The sequence below is a fragment of the Medicago sativa genome, chromosome 6 (genome assembly GCF_051527215.1).
Source record: "Medicago sativa cultivar Bolivia chromosome 6, Bolivia_mono, whole genome shotgun sequence".
Lineage (NCBI taxonomy): Eukaryota > Viridiplantae > Streptophyta > Magnoliopsida > Fabales > Fabaceae > Medicago > Medicago sativa.
The window spans coordinates 91,916,646-91,932,357 of NC_140754.1; the positions used below are offsets into that span (position 1 = coordinate 91,916,646).

At 33.4% G+C, this 15,712-nt stretch overlaps 1 protein-coding gene and 1 pseudogene across 2 annotated transcripts; both read left to right on the forward strand.

Moving 5' to 3' along the window:
* The first annotated feature begins 7,341 nt into the window (after positions 1-7,341).
* On the forward strand, positions 7,342-11,565 carry LOC146918222 (LEAF RUST 10 DISEASE-RESISTANCE LOCUS RECEPTOR-LIKE PROTEIN KINASE-like 2.4; annotated as a pseudogene). The gene is made up of 3 exons (XR_015016075.1): positions 7,342-8,296; positions 9,611-9,652; positions 10,336-11,565. The product of XR_015016075.1 is annotated as an LEAF RUST 10 DISEASE-RESISTANCE LOCUS RECEPTOR-LIKE PROTEIN KINASE-like 2.4 (transcript).
* Positions 11,566-14,076: 2,511 nt separating this feature from the next.
* LOC146918223 (LEAF RUST 10 DISEASE-RESISTANCE LOCUS RECEPTOR-LIKE PROTEIN KINASE-like 2.3) lies at positions 14,077-15,268 on the forward strand. The gene has a single exon (XM_085719861.1). It carries the CDS (start codon positions 14,200-14,202, stop codon positions 15,151-15,153), a length of 954 nt encoding a protein of 317 aa, XP_085575987.1. The 5' UTR covers positions 14,077-14,199; the 3' UTR covers positions 15,154-15,268.
* Positions 15,269-15,712: the final 444 nt, after the last annotated feature.

Below are 15,712 nucleotides of genomic sequence, written 5' to 3' on the forward strand. Positions count from 1 at the left end.
TCCATTTAGAGTATACTCTAGTGGTTAATTGTCTCATTGATATTAATCTGGTGGAATGGTTTCAATATTTATTATTAACTCTAAATAATTGATTGATTTAAATGTACTGTAGAATTCACTTATCGACATGCTTACACCTTTATTTTTTGGCTTTGCTTTCATGAGTTAGAGGTAACAAATGATTTTTGAGGTTTATGTTACGGTACCGATACTTTTTTATGTGCGACTCATTTTATCTTATGATACACCTCTAGTTTCTTCTATTAATTGTTAGATCTATTGTGAATTATAACTTGAATGAAATTATGTGAGAATATAGTCTGTGTTCGTTAAATTTGAGGTGATGTATTGGTATATAATCATATCAGTGGAGTGTTTTTGCCTTGATAATTAAAATTTGAATACAAACTCAATTTGAAGAAATGTAACATGTTGAAATGCCTACGGATTTGCAATTAAATTTGAAAGGTTGATTACTTATTTTATTGATACATGTTTGTCGACCTTAATTCTTGAAAATTATCATCTGTCATGAGATTAAATATTAGAAGTACCTTGTGTTGGATGGTTTCATGGTATAGTGCTTATATTGTTCATTGATATATAGAGAAATGTGTGGACCTATAAATGTAGTGATATAAAATAAATTGATGCGAAGGTGTTTGTGATTTAGCTGTCCACTATTGTACTGTGCACTAATTGTTATTTAAGTGATGCACTAGACTAATTGCTATTGAAGGATAAAGATATATGATAATCATGAATGAAACGAGTGAAATAGATGTTATGTTGTCGCTTAAAATTAATTTAAGTAGACCTGAATATATTTTGTGGCACTTGCTAAATGTGATGTATATATTGAGATTCACCTTAAATTATTGGTGACATAGTGTAGATTATCCATTGTATTGATAATACGATGATGTGGACATATAAAATTGTGTGGATTTATTTTCCCCAATGTGGGGGTGTTATCACTTGAAAAATAATTCAAGTAGATCTGAATAAAATTCACACATGAATTTATATTTACCCAATGTGGGGGCATTGTCACTTGAAATATTTTCAAGTAGACCTGTTTAATAAATTTAAAAGTAGACTTTATTCTCTCCTATGTGGGGGTGTTGTTGCTTAGAATTTAATTACGTAAACCTATGATAATATATCATGGATGATCGTTAATATGTATGAGATACTGACCGAGAGACGTCTTAGTCAATGAATTATTTGTGATACAACTGTACAGTGAAAAATATATTTACATCGAAGGGGGATGAATTATGTCCAATACAAAAATTGAGAGTGATGGTAACCCAACATAAATTGTGAAAATTCGCAAGGTTATGTTCATATGGGTAAGAACAAGTCGCTTGTCAATTTGATGAGACACTATCCAATTTATTTTTTAGAGTTCATCCCTATGGTGTAGGATAGTGTATACTACAGCGTTGTAGGTTGAGTTAATACTCTTAATAAATCTATAGCTCATATATTTGAGTGGTGTGCTTGACTGTGGTGTACACTTGATAGATTTACCTATATGAGTGTTGGAGGTGGGGCCGCCTCTATGAAAGCTTGGGCAGACTTTCTAGAGCCACTCATGAAATCCAGGCATAGGTGCAAGGCCAAAATGCACCACACCGCGTTGAACAAACTTTGGACGAGAGATCAATGTGAGTGATGAGGTCACTGATCCACATACGGAATGAGGTTCATAGAGGTTATAATCTCACCTACATTCTAGTGGATCAAATTTCATTTGCTCTATGTGCTAGTTCATAGTCCAAAAGACACTAGTGCTTATGCATTGATTTTTCACGCTCTTGGGAACACCTAAAACTTTAAAATAAATAATTGTGAGGGATTGTAGGAATTTTTAATTTATTTATTATTTATTTTAAAGTGTTATTATTTTTATTATTAATTTTATTATAATTAATAGTTACTCTTTGACTTAGTATACAGCACGTTATATTTTCAGTTAACGGTACAATACTCATTACAAGTAACTTAGTCTTTGGTCAATCCTTATTATTAGGAATTATGGTTTTGCCTATAACGTTCCCATACATGTGTTAATTCTTGCTTATAAATAGGAACTGATCTGTACGTGTATAGGGGTATATATAGTGGGTTGGGAATAGAGAAATGACAGAGTACTGAAGTATAATTGATTCTTCCATCACTTATTTTCTTTTAGTTGCTAATAACAAATAACAATTAAGTTCCCTTGAGCATCCAAGAGTTGTTCCTGTGCCCTTGCTAGTTCACGTGCAGTGTTAGTGAGATGTGGCTGTTGTATCCTGGAGAGCACTAGCTTTGAGGCCAACTGCATCAGGTCATTGACCTGTGGTGGCGAAATGCTCTTAAGCCCAGTGCAATTGCACGCCTCAGCCAACGACCGATAAGCTCATTCTTTCTTCTTTATTTTACTGAGAATTATATCTATAATTGCTGATATATTTCTTGATTATTATTTCTATGTATTAATTAATTATGTGTCAATTTTTCCAACAAAAAATTCTTAGAAGTCCCGGATAAAAGTGTATGTCTGTCGTAAAGGATACAAAATTTGTAAATGAGAGAGAACACATCATGACCACCACACCCATGACTCGAATTCTTATAATAAAATTTAAAAAATTTGATTTCAGCACACATCAACTTTTTGCACACGTCAGCATGTGTTTGGCACACGTCAGCATGCTCATTATCGTGGCGACACCTTTTTTTAGAAGTGATCCAAACCGAACCACATTAAATTTTTAAATTGAATGATTTTTTGTCTCACAATCAATCCAAACCACACCGCGAACGTCCCTAACTTTACGCTAGTTGCCTTAGGGTGCGTTTGGATTGAGGGTTTAGAAGGAGAAGTGAGGGGAAGGGTTTACTTTTCTTTTTTAAATTACGGCCATTATAAAATGATTTTTAGAAAATTGAATTAACAACATGATAAATGATCATATGATACTTCAAAAAGACTTAATTTATTTTAAAAAAATATTTTACATTGTTCGTAATTTAAAAAATAAAAATGAGCCATCCCCTCCCTTCCTCTCCTAAACCCTCAATCCAAACACGTGAATTTGTTTCCATCATTTTAATGCAACATAACTCACGCATGAAAAAAAATTAGTCAAATGCATCTAAAGGTCCTTTAAGTTTTTCGTTTTTCCCAAAGTGGTCCTTTAAGTTTCAAAAGTCCAAAACAAGTCTTTTTAGTTTTTGAATCGTTTCAAAGTGGTCCTTTTAGAGAATGGTGGTGATGATTCAGATGATAGCAACAAAGAGCATTATCCACCATTTGTCATGCCTAAAAAGATGAATAATTTTAAGTGGGTGTTAGGAGCCAGATTTGGTACCAAAGATGAGTTCAAGGAAGCAATTACCAACTATGTTATCTATAATAGGACTTGTTTGAAACGATTCAAAAACTAAAAGGACTTATTTGAGACTTTTGAAACTTAAAAGACCACTTTATGAAAAACGAAAAACTTAAAAGACCTTTAGATGCATTTGAAAAAAAAAAATCAAACATCCTTTTGCACATAACAATTAATGGATACACTTAATATGTTTCTTCTTGTTAACCACTTTACAAACATCACACTGTCAACCACAACAACCTCAAACAAATCTAAATTATTCCCTTTTTAAGGAACAATCCTACAACTGTGGAGATCAAATATCCAACATCTCTTATCCATCTTGGGGACACAACCGACCCACTCATTGTGGCGGTGGCGATCTATTTTACCTCAACTGTTTCGAAGATCAAAGGAAAATTTTCACATCTACAATTCTATTAGGCTCACAAAATTTCACAATACTAAATATTAACCTCACAACTTACACCATCAAAATGAGACGAACCGATCTTACATACGAGGTTTGTACTCTGAAATTCAATGATACTTATTATTTGAGTCCAAATATTTTCCAGTTTCCTACAAGAACACATAACATAAGCATATTCTACGACTGTTCATCTGACGTATGTTGTTCATCACAAAATGCTAACTACGACCGTTCATAGATTGTTCTCCTATAACACTTTGAAGTTCATTTTGGTAAATTCGTCGTACATCGAGAGAATCCCTAAGAAGATTACAAGGGAAATATAATTCTCAGGATCATGTGGACTACTCTTTATGTTTTTTATGTGACAATGTCATTCATCTTTTCTTATAATGTTATTTATTTTTCTTTTGAAGAGAGGCACGCATTTGAATATGACAACTTTGCCATCTAATAATTTAATTGGTTGCACTTTTTTATTGAACTAGTAAATTTGTTTGCACTTGTGGTGCAAATGTGCACTTGATTTGTATTGTTTTTTTTTTTTTTTTTAGGAAATTGCATTTGTTTGTTATTTGAAATTTAAATGTCAAGTAAAAAATAATAATTAAAATGTATTTGCTATTAACCTGTTTAGTGAAGATCTCACAACAAAGGAAGGGGACTATTCAAACATTTTTTTATATAAATGTCAACTAAAAATAATAATTCAAATGTATTTGCTATTAACCTGTTTAGTGAAAGTCTCACAGTCAAGGAGGGAGACTATTCAAACATTTTTGTGAACACGTATCACAGTCACGTCATTGTATGGACCACTATTCCCTCTCCCAAGTATAGAAACCATGACTTTGATAAGCCACTATGAGAAAAATCAAATTGTCTAACTCCTTTTAGAAGTTACACCAGTGTACTTTTTTTTGGATGTTGCTCGGATTACATATATAATATTATGGGATATTAATCACTTTAGTCCCTGAATAGGAAATGAGTCATCACTTTAGTCCCTGAATGTAGATAAATTGTAAAATAGTCCCTGAAAGAAGACTCTGTTGGTCAATTTAGTCCCTAAATGCAGACTCTGTTAGTCAATTTAGTCTCTGAATGTAGACTCTGTTAGTCCCTTTAGTCCTTGAAATTGACCAACAGAGTTTACATTCAGGGACTGTTTTGCAATTTCTCTGCATTCAGGGCCTAAAGTGATTACTCATTTCCCATTCAGGGACTAAAGTGACTAATTCCCCATAATATTATTTAATTCGGTTATATGTATAATATTTATTGAGATTATGCCACAATGATTAGTCGGTCCTTGAGTCAGCTACCGAATATTAAAAAAAATGTATAATATTTATTAAACATTCATGCATCTCAAAATTAATGGAGTAGAGAAATTACTTATATTATAACCCCGAACTTATAAAATAAACTATTAACATCTATCTAAAATATAAAATATATAAATTGATTAAAACAAGTAATTTAATTTTAATCAAAGGATTATTTTCAAGTTTCTCTGACAATTTCTTATTTGAAAAATAAACTATTTATTAAAAAATTTGGTTATAGAAAGTTTAGGTGAGCTTTGGGTGCTCACCAAGGGTCAAGGCAAGACTCAAGCTCAAAGAGAGCTTACAAAGGTATTTACAAATCACCCACCAAATATGCTCTCACATCGACAATGGCAATTAAGCCCACAACCTTTTTCATGAATCAACTACTTATCATGCTAAGTCAACCTTCATTAGCAATTATCTATTGAATTTGATAAAAGTTAGGTTGAGTTTTATAATTTAAACTGGTGTTTAATGAAGGATAAAACTGATAAACAAATAAACCATTCGAATTAAATGGTAGGATTATATTTAAAAAGAACAAAAAATTGTGTTTATATATATATATATATATATGGGATTTGCTAGAACACACCCACTAGTTTTTATGTGGAGTGTTTTAGCAAGCTACACCTTAAGGTGTATTTAACTACTTTTTAGTTATAACTTGCTAAAACACACCTTCTAAAAAATAAGTGGGTGTATCCTAGCAAATGCCTATAGGAGTTGCTAACATACACCCACTTATTTTTTAGAAGGTGTGTTTTAGCAACATTCACCTTAAGGTGTATTTAACAACTTTTTAGTTATATCTTTGCTAAAACACACCTTAATAAAAACTAGTGGGTGTATCCTAGCAAACCCCTATATATATATATATATATATATATATGGGGAGGGATATTTTGACTCCAAGAGCTCCAAGAGTAACTCCTTTGAGTTACTCCAAATCACATCCCTCCATTTTGTTTTCATCTAACCACCCTAATTGATTATTAAATCATCTCTCATTATAAAGTAGTACTGAATCATTCCCTTGCCGTATGCGTAGAAACGGTTCCGGTCTTCTTCCTCCCTCATAGTTCTTAAGAAACAAGGATTTGAATTTGAATTAATTAAATTCATTGGTAAGTTCAGTTTTTTTTCGATAAACTTCTTATCTTTGTTTTCAAGCTGCCAATATTATGAATTACAGTGTCCGCCACACTTATCCCCAACCATCTCACCTCACCTCTACATCCAGAATTTTGTACAATCATTTAAATTTGAGAATTCTGTTATTCAAAAATAAGGAGAATAAAATTATTGGAATATAAAAACAATGGAAAGTTTGTAGAAGGAGAATAAAATTATTGGAATCTAAAAACAATGGAAAGTTTGTAGATTTTTACGGAGTCCAAATTCTTTGTGGAAATCCAAGGGCATAAAATAGAGACCCTGTAGGCTGTAGCCATAGAATTGAAATCCAAAGGCAATTTTGTTCATGGCTATTGATAATCTTTGAGAACATACATGGATATGGATCGAGGAAAAAGACGTTAACAGGGTATTCATTTTTCTTAGTGACGCCGCAATAAGGGAGCGATATAGAAGATAATAGTGCTTGATCACGAAGATGATTTAATAATTAATTAAGGATCGTTAGATTAAAACACAATGGAGGGATGTGAGTAACTCAAAAAAGTTACTCTTGGAGTCAAAATATCCCCCCCTATATATATATATATATATATATATATATATATATATATATATCACTTGGATGATATGGGAATGAATCCCTTCCGATTTAACCAGAGGTCATGAGTTATTGGGTTTGATTCTGACCCTAGAAACACACAATCGTCAAATCTCTTGAGGGAAGATTTGTCAACCATTATAGCCCTACCGGATGAAAGACTGAGTCCTACCAAAAGAAAAAAATCTTATAATTTCTCGTTTTCACAAAAGATTATTAGGTTAGTTGATTTTTATAAATAAACTTATAATTTCTCTTTTTCATAAAAGATTATTATTTTCATTAATTTTTGTAAAAATATCAAAACGATTTATAATTTGAGATTGAGTTAATCATTCGTATCAATTTTCGCTACATGATGTCGATCATATTTCCTAATCTAAATTTTAATTAATTCATTAAAAAGAAATAAGAATGAAAGAGAGTCCTACCATAAGAAAAATGAAAGAGAGAGTCCTACCATAAGAAAATAACGAAAGAGAGAGGCAATTTCCGCGCGACTTGTGTTAGTTTACTAAATAGACGTAAGAACCATGCACTAAACTGCTTCTATCTAAACCTCATTTCATAACATAACTTCTTTCTTTTCTTCCTTGTTCTCAACTATGTTCCCAAACATTACATACATCTCTTTGTTATTTCACTTCTTATTGATAATAATCACTTCTTTTAATCCAACACAAACCCAATCTCAACCAGTTCACGATTATTCAAGGTGTAGAGATGTCGACCATTCCTACAACTGTGGAAATATTTCCAACATCTTATATCCATTCTGGGGACAAAATCGTCCTTTTCACTGCGGCGCCGGCAACCCGTTTTACCTTGACTGCCACAACAACAATATTACTACCATTCTATTATCATCACAAAATTTCACAGTACTTGATATTAACGCACAAGATCACACCATCAAACTCAAGATAACAGACCTTTCCCAAAATATTTGTTCTCCTCAATACAATGATACTTTCTTGTCTCCAACAATCTTTCAGTATGTAACCAAAAAAAAAAACAATCTTTCAGTACCCAAGTGCCGACATCATAGACATATACTACAATTGTACTTACAATGTCTCTCAAAATTTACTTAAAAAATCTCTTTGTGGATCTCACAATCCTTCTTTTATTGATCATTATGAGCTGCTTTTCGAAAATCTAGATCAGAAGAGATGTGAGAAACATCTTAAAGTGCCGGTAGAATATGAAGGTCATCTTGATTATGATTATGACGATCTTAAAGGATATTTGGATAAGGGATTTGAGATGAAATACAGTGTGAATGAGGGATGTTTAAATTGTTTGGGAATTTAAGGACTTTGTTCGAGTGAATATATGGATAAACATGTTGATTTTGATTTGTGCTATTATGATTATTGTCCAGATGGGTCTATTGATTTTAACTGTTCTCCTCTTCACAATAGTATGTTTTCTTATCTCTTTATCTCATAAATATATAAGGTGAGGCCAGGTTGCTTTTGAATAGCAAATATATATATATATATATATATATATATATATATATATATATATATATATATAGCACAAATCATAAAAGAAATTTTGTTTTATAAATTTAACTTTTTGCCATTAAAAATGTCATGATTACACATTTTCCCATACAAATTTACTCTCGTCTCCTTAAACAATGCTTAAGGCAATTGTTAGTATTCGTCTTATTTAAAATCCTGCTCGTGAGTTTCTAGTTCCCTATTCCTATTTCTGTTTCTAGCCTTCCCCATTCCCTCTCTAATTTCTTTACACCATCATATGCGGCTTAAATTAGAAATTCTTCCAATTAAATTAATTTGTTTATTTGTCAACTATTAAATTAGACTTTGTGTATCTTTTGTGAACTTCTCCGGTACGCCTTGTGTCGAAAAGTGTTGTGAAAGTGACTCAAAATTGGAGAAATTGAAGTTTGGTGAAGCTGTCAAATCGGAGCCCGATTTGGAGAAATCGGAGTACGATTTTTGGGACCAGAATTGGCACTTTCATTCGTAAAAAATTGGAGCACGATCTGGCAAAATCGGAGTACGATTTTGCGCAGATTCAGAAAAAATAAAACGTATTTTTGGGCCTGATTTTGTTCCAATTTATGAGAGATTCTTTTACTATAAATATAGACATTGTATCAGTGTAAACCTTGAGATAGAGGGGGCTGAAACAAGGGTTTAGAAAGGCAACAACAAAACTAGGGTTTGTATAGAGTTTGTCTCTTTGGAACAAACACTAGGTTTTGAGGGTTGATTCACCTTGGGAAACACTATTAGGATTGAGTCTCTTGGTTACGGGAAGAGGCTGGGTTTTGGGTAGAATTAGGCGGGAGACTTATTCTTGTAACCCATTGAAATCTCTTTGTAACGTTACTCATCATATAGTGGAACGGAGGGCTGCTCTCTCCCCCAGATTAGGTCAATTTGGACCGAACTGGGTCAACAAATTCTTTGTGTTCTCTCTTCCTTTTCTCTCGCTGTTGTTTTTCTACTTTTGGCTTGTGATTATAACTGTTCCATACACTTTGTTTTTGGTTGCTTAATTATCTCTTGCTCCACACATCAAGTTGTTATTGGTGTGAGTTTTTCATTGAATTCGCAACAAAAAGATTACCTTTGTTGAAATTCCATTTTATCGTGTTCAAAAAAAATATTCAAGATAAAATTAAGTTTCTCTAGGCTTATCCAATGCTCTTACAAATTCCTCTATTCTTTTGCAGATTCCTCTATTACCATCACAGGTAAGCGGTTGAGCGGGCAAGGGAAAATGAAAATCATTCTAGGTGATACATCTATAACATAATTTTCTACTTTATTTCTCTCTAACTATTTAGTTTGATATTTAGTATTCCCTACGTCTCAGATCAGATGTCCCTTTTGAGTTTTATACAAGTTATTAAGAAAATAATTAGTTTTGTTAACTTTAATGGTAAAATGTGTTTCATTTACTGAAACACCCTTATTAATTATAGTTAGTGGAATATTTCGATGATTGAATTGCAATAAATAAGTGTATGTTAGTGCAAAAGAATAATAAATAATCTATTGTATTGTAAAAGAGACAAATAATTTGAGAGAACTAAAAATTGAAAATAGGAAACCATTTTCCTGTATGCAATAAAAGAAGAACCATTTTCCTCCCTTAGATAGGCAAACAAAGACCAAAACTATACTATAACCTTAACTTTGACAAAGTTTGCCCACAATACACTAGTTTGGACTTTGTCTTTTACCAGCAAACTATTAGTATTTACTATGTACCTGGAAAAACTTTAAGCACATGACTTACCAATATAACTTTGATTACAGAGAGATACTGAATTGTATCACTTTCATTAGAAGGAAGTCAATATTTTGTCATTGACACCCTAAATAACTTTGTAGGAAAGACACAATACAAATTTTTTTATTTATTTAACTTTGTTTCTTCCATTAGCACATAATAAGATCATTCTCCTTCTAACAGGTGTTGGAAGTGCAGCAATGGTAGCATTGTTGATGTGCATCACAATTTGTTATTTTAGAGGCAAGTCATTAATACAACAAGTAACATCTCGGTTTAGGACAAAGAATGATAAAAACATTGAAGCATTTTTAAAGGATCATGGAGCTCTATTGCAGAAAAGATATAAATATTCAGAAATAAAGAACATGACAAACTCATTCAAGGATAAGCTCGGGCAAGGGGGTTTTGGTGTTGTGTACAAAGGAAAGTTATTCAATGGTTGTCTTGTGGCAGTGAAGATATTGAATGCATCAAAAGGAAATGGTGAGGAATTCATTAATGAGGTTGCTAGTATTTCTAGAACCTCTCATGTTAATGTTGTCACCCTTCTTGGATTTTGATTTGAAGGCAACCAAAAAGCTCTCGTATATGAATTTATGTCAAATGGGTCTCTTGACAAATTTATTTACAATAAGGAACCTGAAACAATTGCATCTTTGAGTTGGGATAAATTGTATAAAATTGCAAAAGGGATAGCTCGTGGACTAGAGTACTTGCATGGAGGATGTACCACTCGAATTTTACATTTTGACATAAAACCACATATTTTAGATGATAATTTATGTCCGAAGATTTCAGATTTTGGACTTGCAAAGCTATGTCTCAGGAAAGAGAGCATTGTTTCAATGTCAGATCAAAGAGGGACAATGGGGTATGTAGCTCCAGAAGTGTGGAATAGACATTTTGGAGGAGTTTCACACAAGTCTGATGTTTATAGTTATGGAATGATGTTGTTAGAAATGGTTGGAGGGAGGAAAAACATTAATGTTGATGCAAGTCGCACAAGCGAGATATACTTTCCTCATTGGGCATATAGTAGGCTTGAGCTTGGTAATGATTTTAGATCTGAGGGAATAATGGATAAAGAAGAAGATGAGTTTGCAAGGAGAATGACCATTGTAGGTTTGTGGTGTATTCAAACGTTTCCTAATGATAGGCCTACAATGAGTAAAGTGATTGAAATGTTAGATGTTAGCATGAATTCGTTGGAAATGCCACCAAAACCATTGCTTTCTTCTCCGACTAGATCTGTATCAGAGTCTTCCACGACCTAAAATTTGAGGGTGTGTGTAATTTTTAATTAGAGTAGAGATCATCTTAACACTTTTAATCATCTTGTCATGCAAGTGGGTCTCAGTGCTCAAATTATTTTTATATTCAATGCAGAATCATGAACAATTTGTGATGTAACATTTATGTTTTAAATTTATAATTTTATCATCTTATATCATTTATAAGTTGGCGACTGCATAAGCTTCAAATGAAAAACAAGCTATACTACAAAAAGTTTATCTTATGTGGAAGTAACTAGTAGGCAATGATCAATGCATATGCCCTTAAATCCTTAATAAATGTTATAAAAACTTAGGTATACTAGTTCCCTCTTTGAACTCTGAGTTTGCACATTTTTTTGAAGAATGCGGGTCTTGCGATGCGTTGAGGAGAGTGTACTCCTGGTGTCTTTGCTTTAACGTATGGCTTCCAGGCTGTCTACAAACTTTGGTTGTTTCCTCGACACCATAAAGTGAGACATAAACCGCTTGCATAGTTTGATTCAAGAATAAATAGACCGAGGTTTGAGGGTCTTAAACCATGTCATAGCTCATTCCTACTACCTCAAAACAAACAATCTTAAATTTCACCGGAGTGGCATGGCGAAATGACAACAGTGTGACCATGGTTTTGATGTGATCGTCAGGATATTTTGTCTCGTCGTAGAGCCTGACGTTGAGAGGCTTCTGGAGGGACTATGGGATCGGATAGTCATTAATCTTGCTAGTAAATGCATTCTTCATAGTTGATTTGTCGTCGTAAGAACTCTAGTGGATGGACTTAGACCGATGACAGTTGTGGGGGATGATACATCATCACCAGCTCTCTGCGGTGAATTTTCGCTTGGCTTGTGTGTTTCAATTGGATTGTCTCACATGACATTCCCCTATTATGTCACTAAGCAAATTAAGTTTCCTATAAGGTGTTAAATCAAAAACCAGACCTAGTTTTTTAGTGAGAGAAACTTCATATTCTCTCTGAGTTTTCTTTCTCTTTCAATCATCGATGAAGAGTGATTTTAGGTCATTTTTTGACCTGGAATCACCCCTCTGCATCCTTTTTCTCTTTCTTTCAATCAAATAAGTGATTTCCACATATAAGTTTTTTTTTATTTTATTTTGTCAAATGTGTTGACCTTGTTTTGGATTCCATTTTCTTTGGTCAGTAGCTGCCAAAATTTTGATGAGGTAGCAGCCATACAAATCAAACAATGGAGAGAGAAAAAAAAGGAAAGTGAGGAGTAATTTCACAGTTGACCATTCTCCTTGACTATATGGCCACGACAATAATCAACATATATTTTCGGATACAAATTCCCTATCTTAAAAGAAACACGCGTTTACACACATTGGACAATCTCGTCCCTTAAATTAAGATCAGATTGCTGAAATTATAAAATAATAAAATCAATTTTAAACAATCTTTGTCATTGATTTAGATCGAACGACGGGACTAAAAACTATATGACAAAGTTGCTTTAGAGAATTTGTTTCCAACATAACCCACAAACAATAATTGTTTCTCCTCTTCCTCGTACTGATGCGCAGAAAACATTGAGGATTTTAGCATGAAAAAAATATAAAGAGCCTTTTGCACATAACAATTAATGGATACACTTATCCACATAATATGTTTCTTCTTGGTTACCACTTTGCTGCAAACATCACACTGTCAACCACAGCAACCTCAAACAAATTTAAATTATTTCCCTTTGCAAGGAACAATCCTACAATGTGTATGTGTGTGCCCCAATTTGTAAATGAGAGATAACACAATCAAATTGACCACCACACCCATGTGACTTTCGCCATTGTTCAGTCGACCAGCTCGGGTTGGACTATGCGATGTATTACTTTTTAATGACCCAAATTTTTAAAATAAAATATAAAAAATTTGATTTCGGTACACGTCAACTTTTTGCACACGTCAACATGCGTTCGGCACACATCAACATGTGTCAGACACATGCTCATGTGCGACCTCCACAATCAAACTCATTACCGTGGCGACACCTTTTTTTAGAAATGATCATTCAAACGGAACCACAAGTATTTAAATTTTTAGATTAAATGACTTTTTATCTCATATTCAATCCAAACCGCACCACGAACGTCCCTGACGCGAACGTCCCTAACTCTACGCTAATGAATTCATTTATCTTGTAGAAAGGAAGAAAAAAAAAACTGTGGTAAACACACTATGATGTTAAAGGATTGCTAATAGCTCCCAGTGCTACCAAAACTATTATATTATCTAACTGTACTCTAAAACTTAAAAAGACAAATCAACTAAAGAAGAAACAAACAAACAATAGAGACTACATAAAATGTGTTGACCTGGTTTTGGATTCCATTTTCTTTGTTCCGTGGCCACCATATTTTTTTATGAAATAGGAAAGAGAGTAGTAATTTCATGGTTGACCAGTCTCCTTCCTTGACTATATTTGGGATCCGAATTCCCTACCGTAAGACGTAAGAGAAGCACACGTTTACACGCATTAGACAATCTTGTCCATTAAATTTAAAATCAGAATGTTGAAACTATACAGTAACAAAATCAATTTTAAACGATCTTTCTTACTGATTTTGATCGAACGGTGGGATTAAAAACTATGTGACTAAGTTGCTTTAGAGAATTTGTTTCCAACATCTTAATGTCAACATAGCCCAAAAACAATAATTGTTTCTCCTCTTCCTCTTACTGCTTAGTAGAAAACGATGAGGATTTTAGCATGAAAAAAAAAATCAAGCATCCTTTTGCACATAACAATTAATGGATACACTTATCCACATAATATGTTTCTTCTTGTTAACCACTTTATTACAAATATTACACTGTCAACCACTACTACCTCAAACAAATCTAAATTATTCCCTTTGTAAGGAACAATCATACAACTGTGGAGATCAACTATCCAACATCTCTTATCCATTTTGGGGACACAACCGACCCTCTCACTGTGGCAGCGACGATCTATTTTACCTCAACTGTTTCGAAGATCAAAGGAAAAATTTCACATCTACAATTCTATTAGGCTCACAAAATTTCACAGTACTAAATATTAATCTCACAACAAACACCATCAAAATGAGACGAACCGATCTTGCACACGAGGTTTGTACTCCGAAATTCAATGATACTTACTTGAGTCCAAATATTTTCCAGTTTCCTGCAAGAACACGTAACATAAGCATATTCTATGACTGTTCATCTGATGTCATGTCTTATGCTAACTACCAATCTTTATGTGGATCACAAAATGCTATATGTTTTGAGGATCTAAGAGGTATGCTGTTGGAACAAATTTCAGAGTTAAAAGGATGTGGGAAACATATCATAGTACAAGCAGATTTTGCTTTTGTGCCTGCTACTAATCTTGGTGTAATTGGAAGTGATGATCTTGATCAAATTTTATATGAGGGGTTTCAGGTCAAATATGTTGTGAATGAAGAGTGCATAAGATGCTTGGGAAGTGAAGGGTATTGTTGGAATGATACTGGTTTTGATAATGTTCAGTCTTGCTATTATATTTACAGCCATGATGGATCAGCCACACATTCAGTTCCCAAAAGTATGTTTTCTTTCTTTCTTCTAATTTTCTCTCATCTCATGCAAGATTGTATAGCTCAATGTCTCTTCACGGATCCCTTAGGTTGTGTTAAACTAATCGAAAACAAGTGTATGAAAAGAAAGTATTGGGGGAGAATGTCACAAATAATGGCTTGAGACCTTTCTCATTCTTATTCCTTGTGTATATATAGAGGTTACAAGGCTATACAGATAATTAGATAATTACAGTAAATAATTACAATTAATGAAAACAAATCAATTTCTGATTTGTGTCCCTATTTCTAGTAACAAACTAATAAATATAATAAGGGGAACAAGTCAACTTCTTATTCTCATCCCCCCTCAAATTGATGCGGCTGGTCAATGAGCATCAATGTTTTGTAAGGATGAGTTAGGCCCCAGATTTTAACATGGTATCATAGTCTATCGGGTCAATCGTTGGGCTTCCTGCATCGTCCACGTTGCAGGCCCATTGGGCCGGGCTGAAGCATGAGGGGGTGTGTTAGCAGCCAGGTGGATTTAGTCTCACATCGGATAGATAGGATTTTTTAGAAGAGTTTATATAGAGGAGGCACTCCTCACCGTACAAGCTGATTTTGTAAGTATGAGTTAGGCCTCGATATTGATGACAGTGAAAATCAAATCACCAAAAGGCGACACATGATGATGCAAGCATCTCTTAAATACTAAAACATGATGATGCATGCATCTCTAA

Coding starts and splice junctions, on each gene's coding strand:
- LOC146918223 (XM_085719861.1), top strand. CDS start 14,200: ATGGATACACTTATCCACATAATATGTTTCTTCTTGTTAACCACTTTA.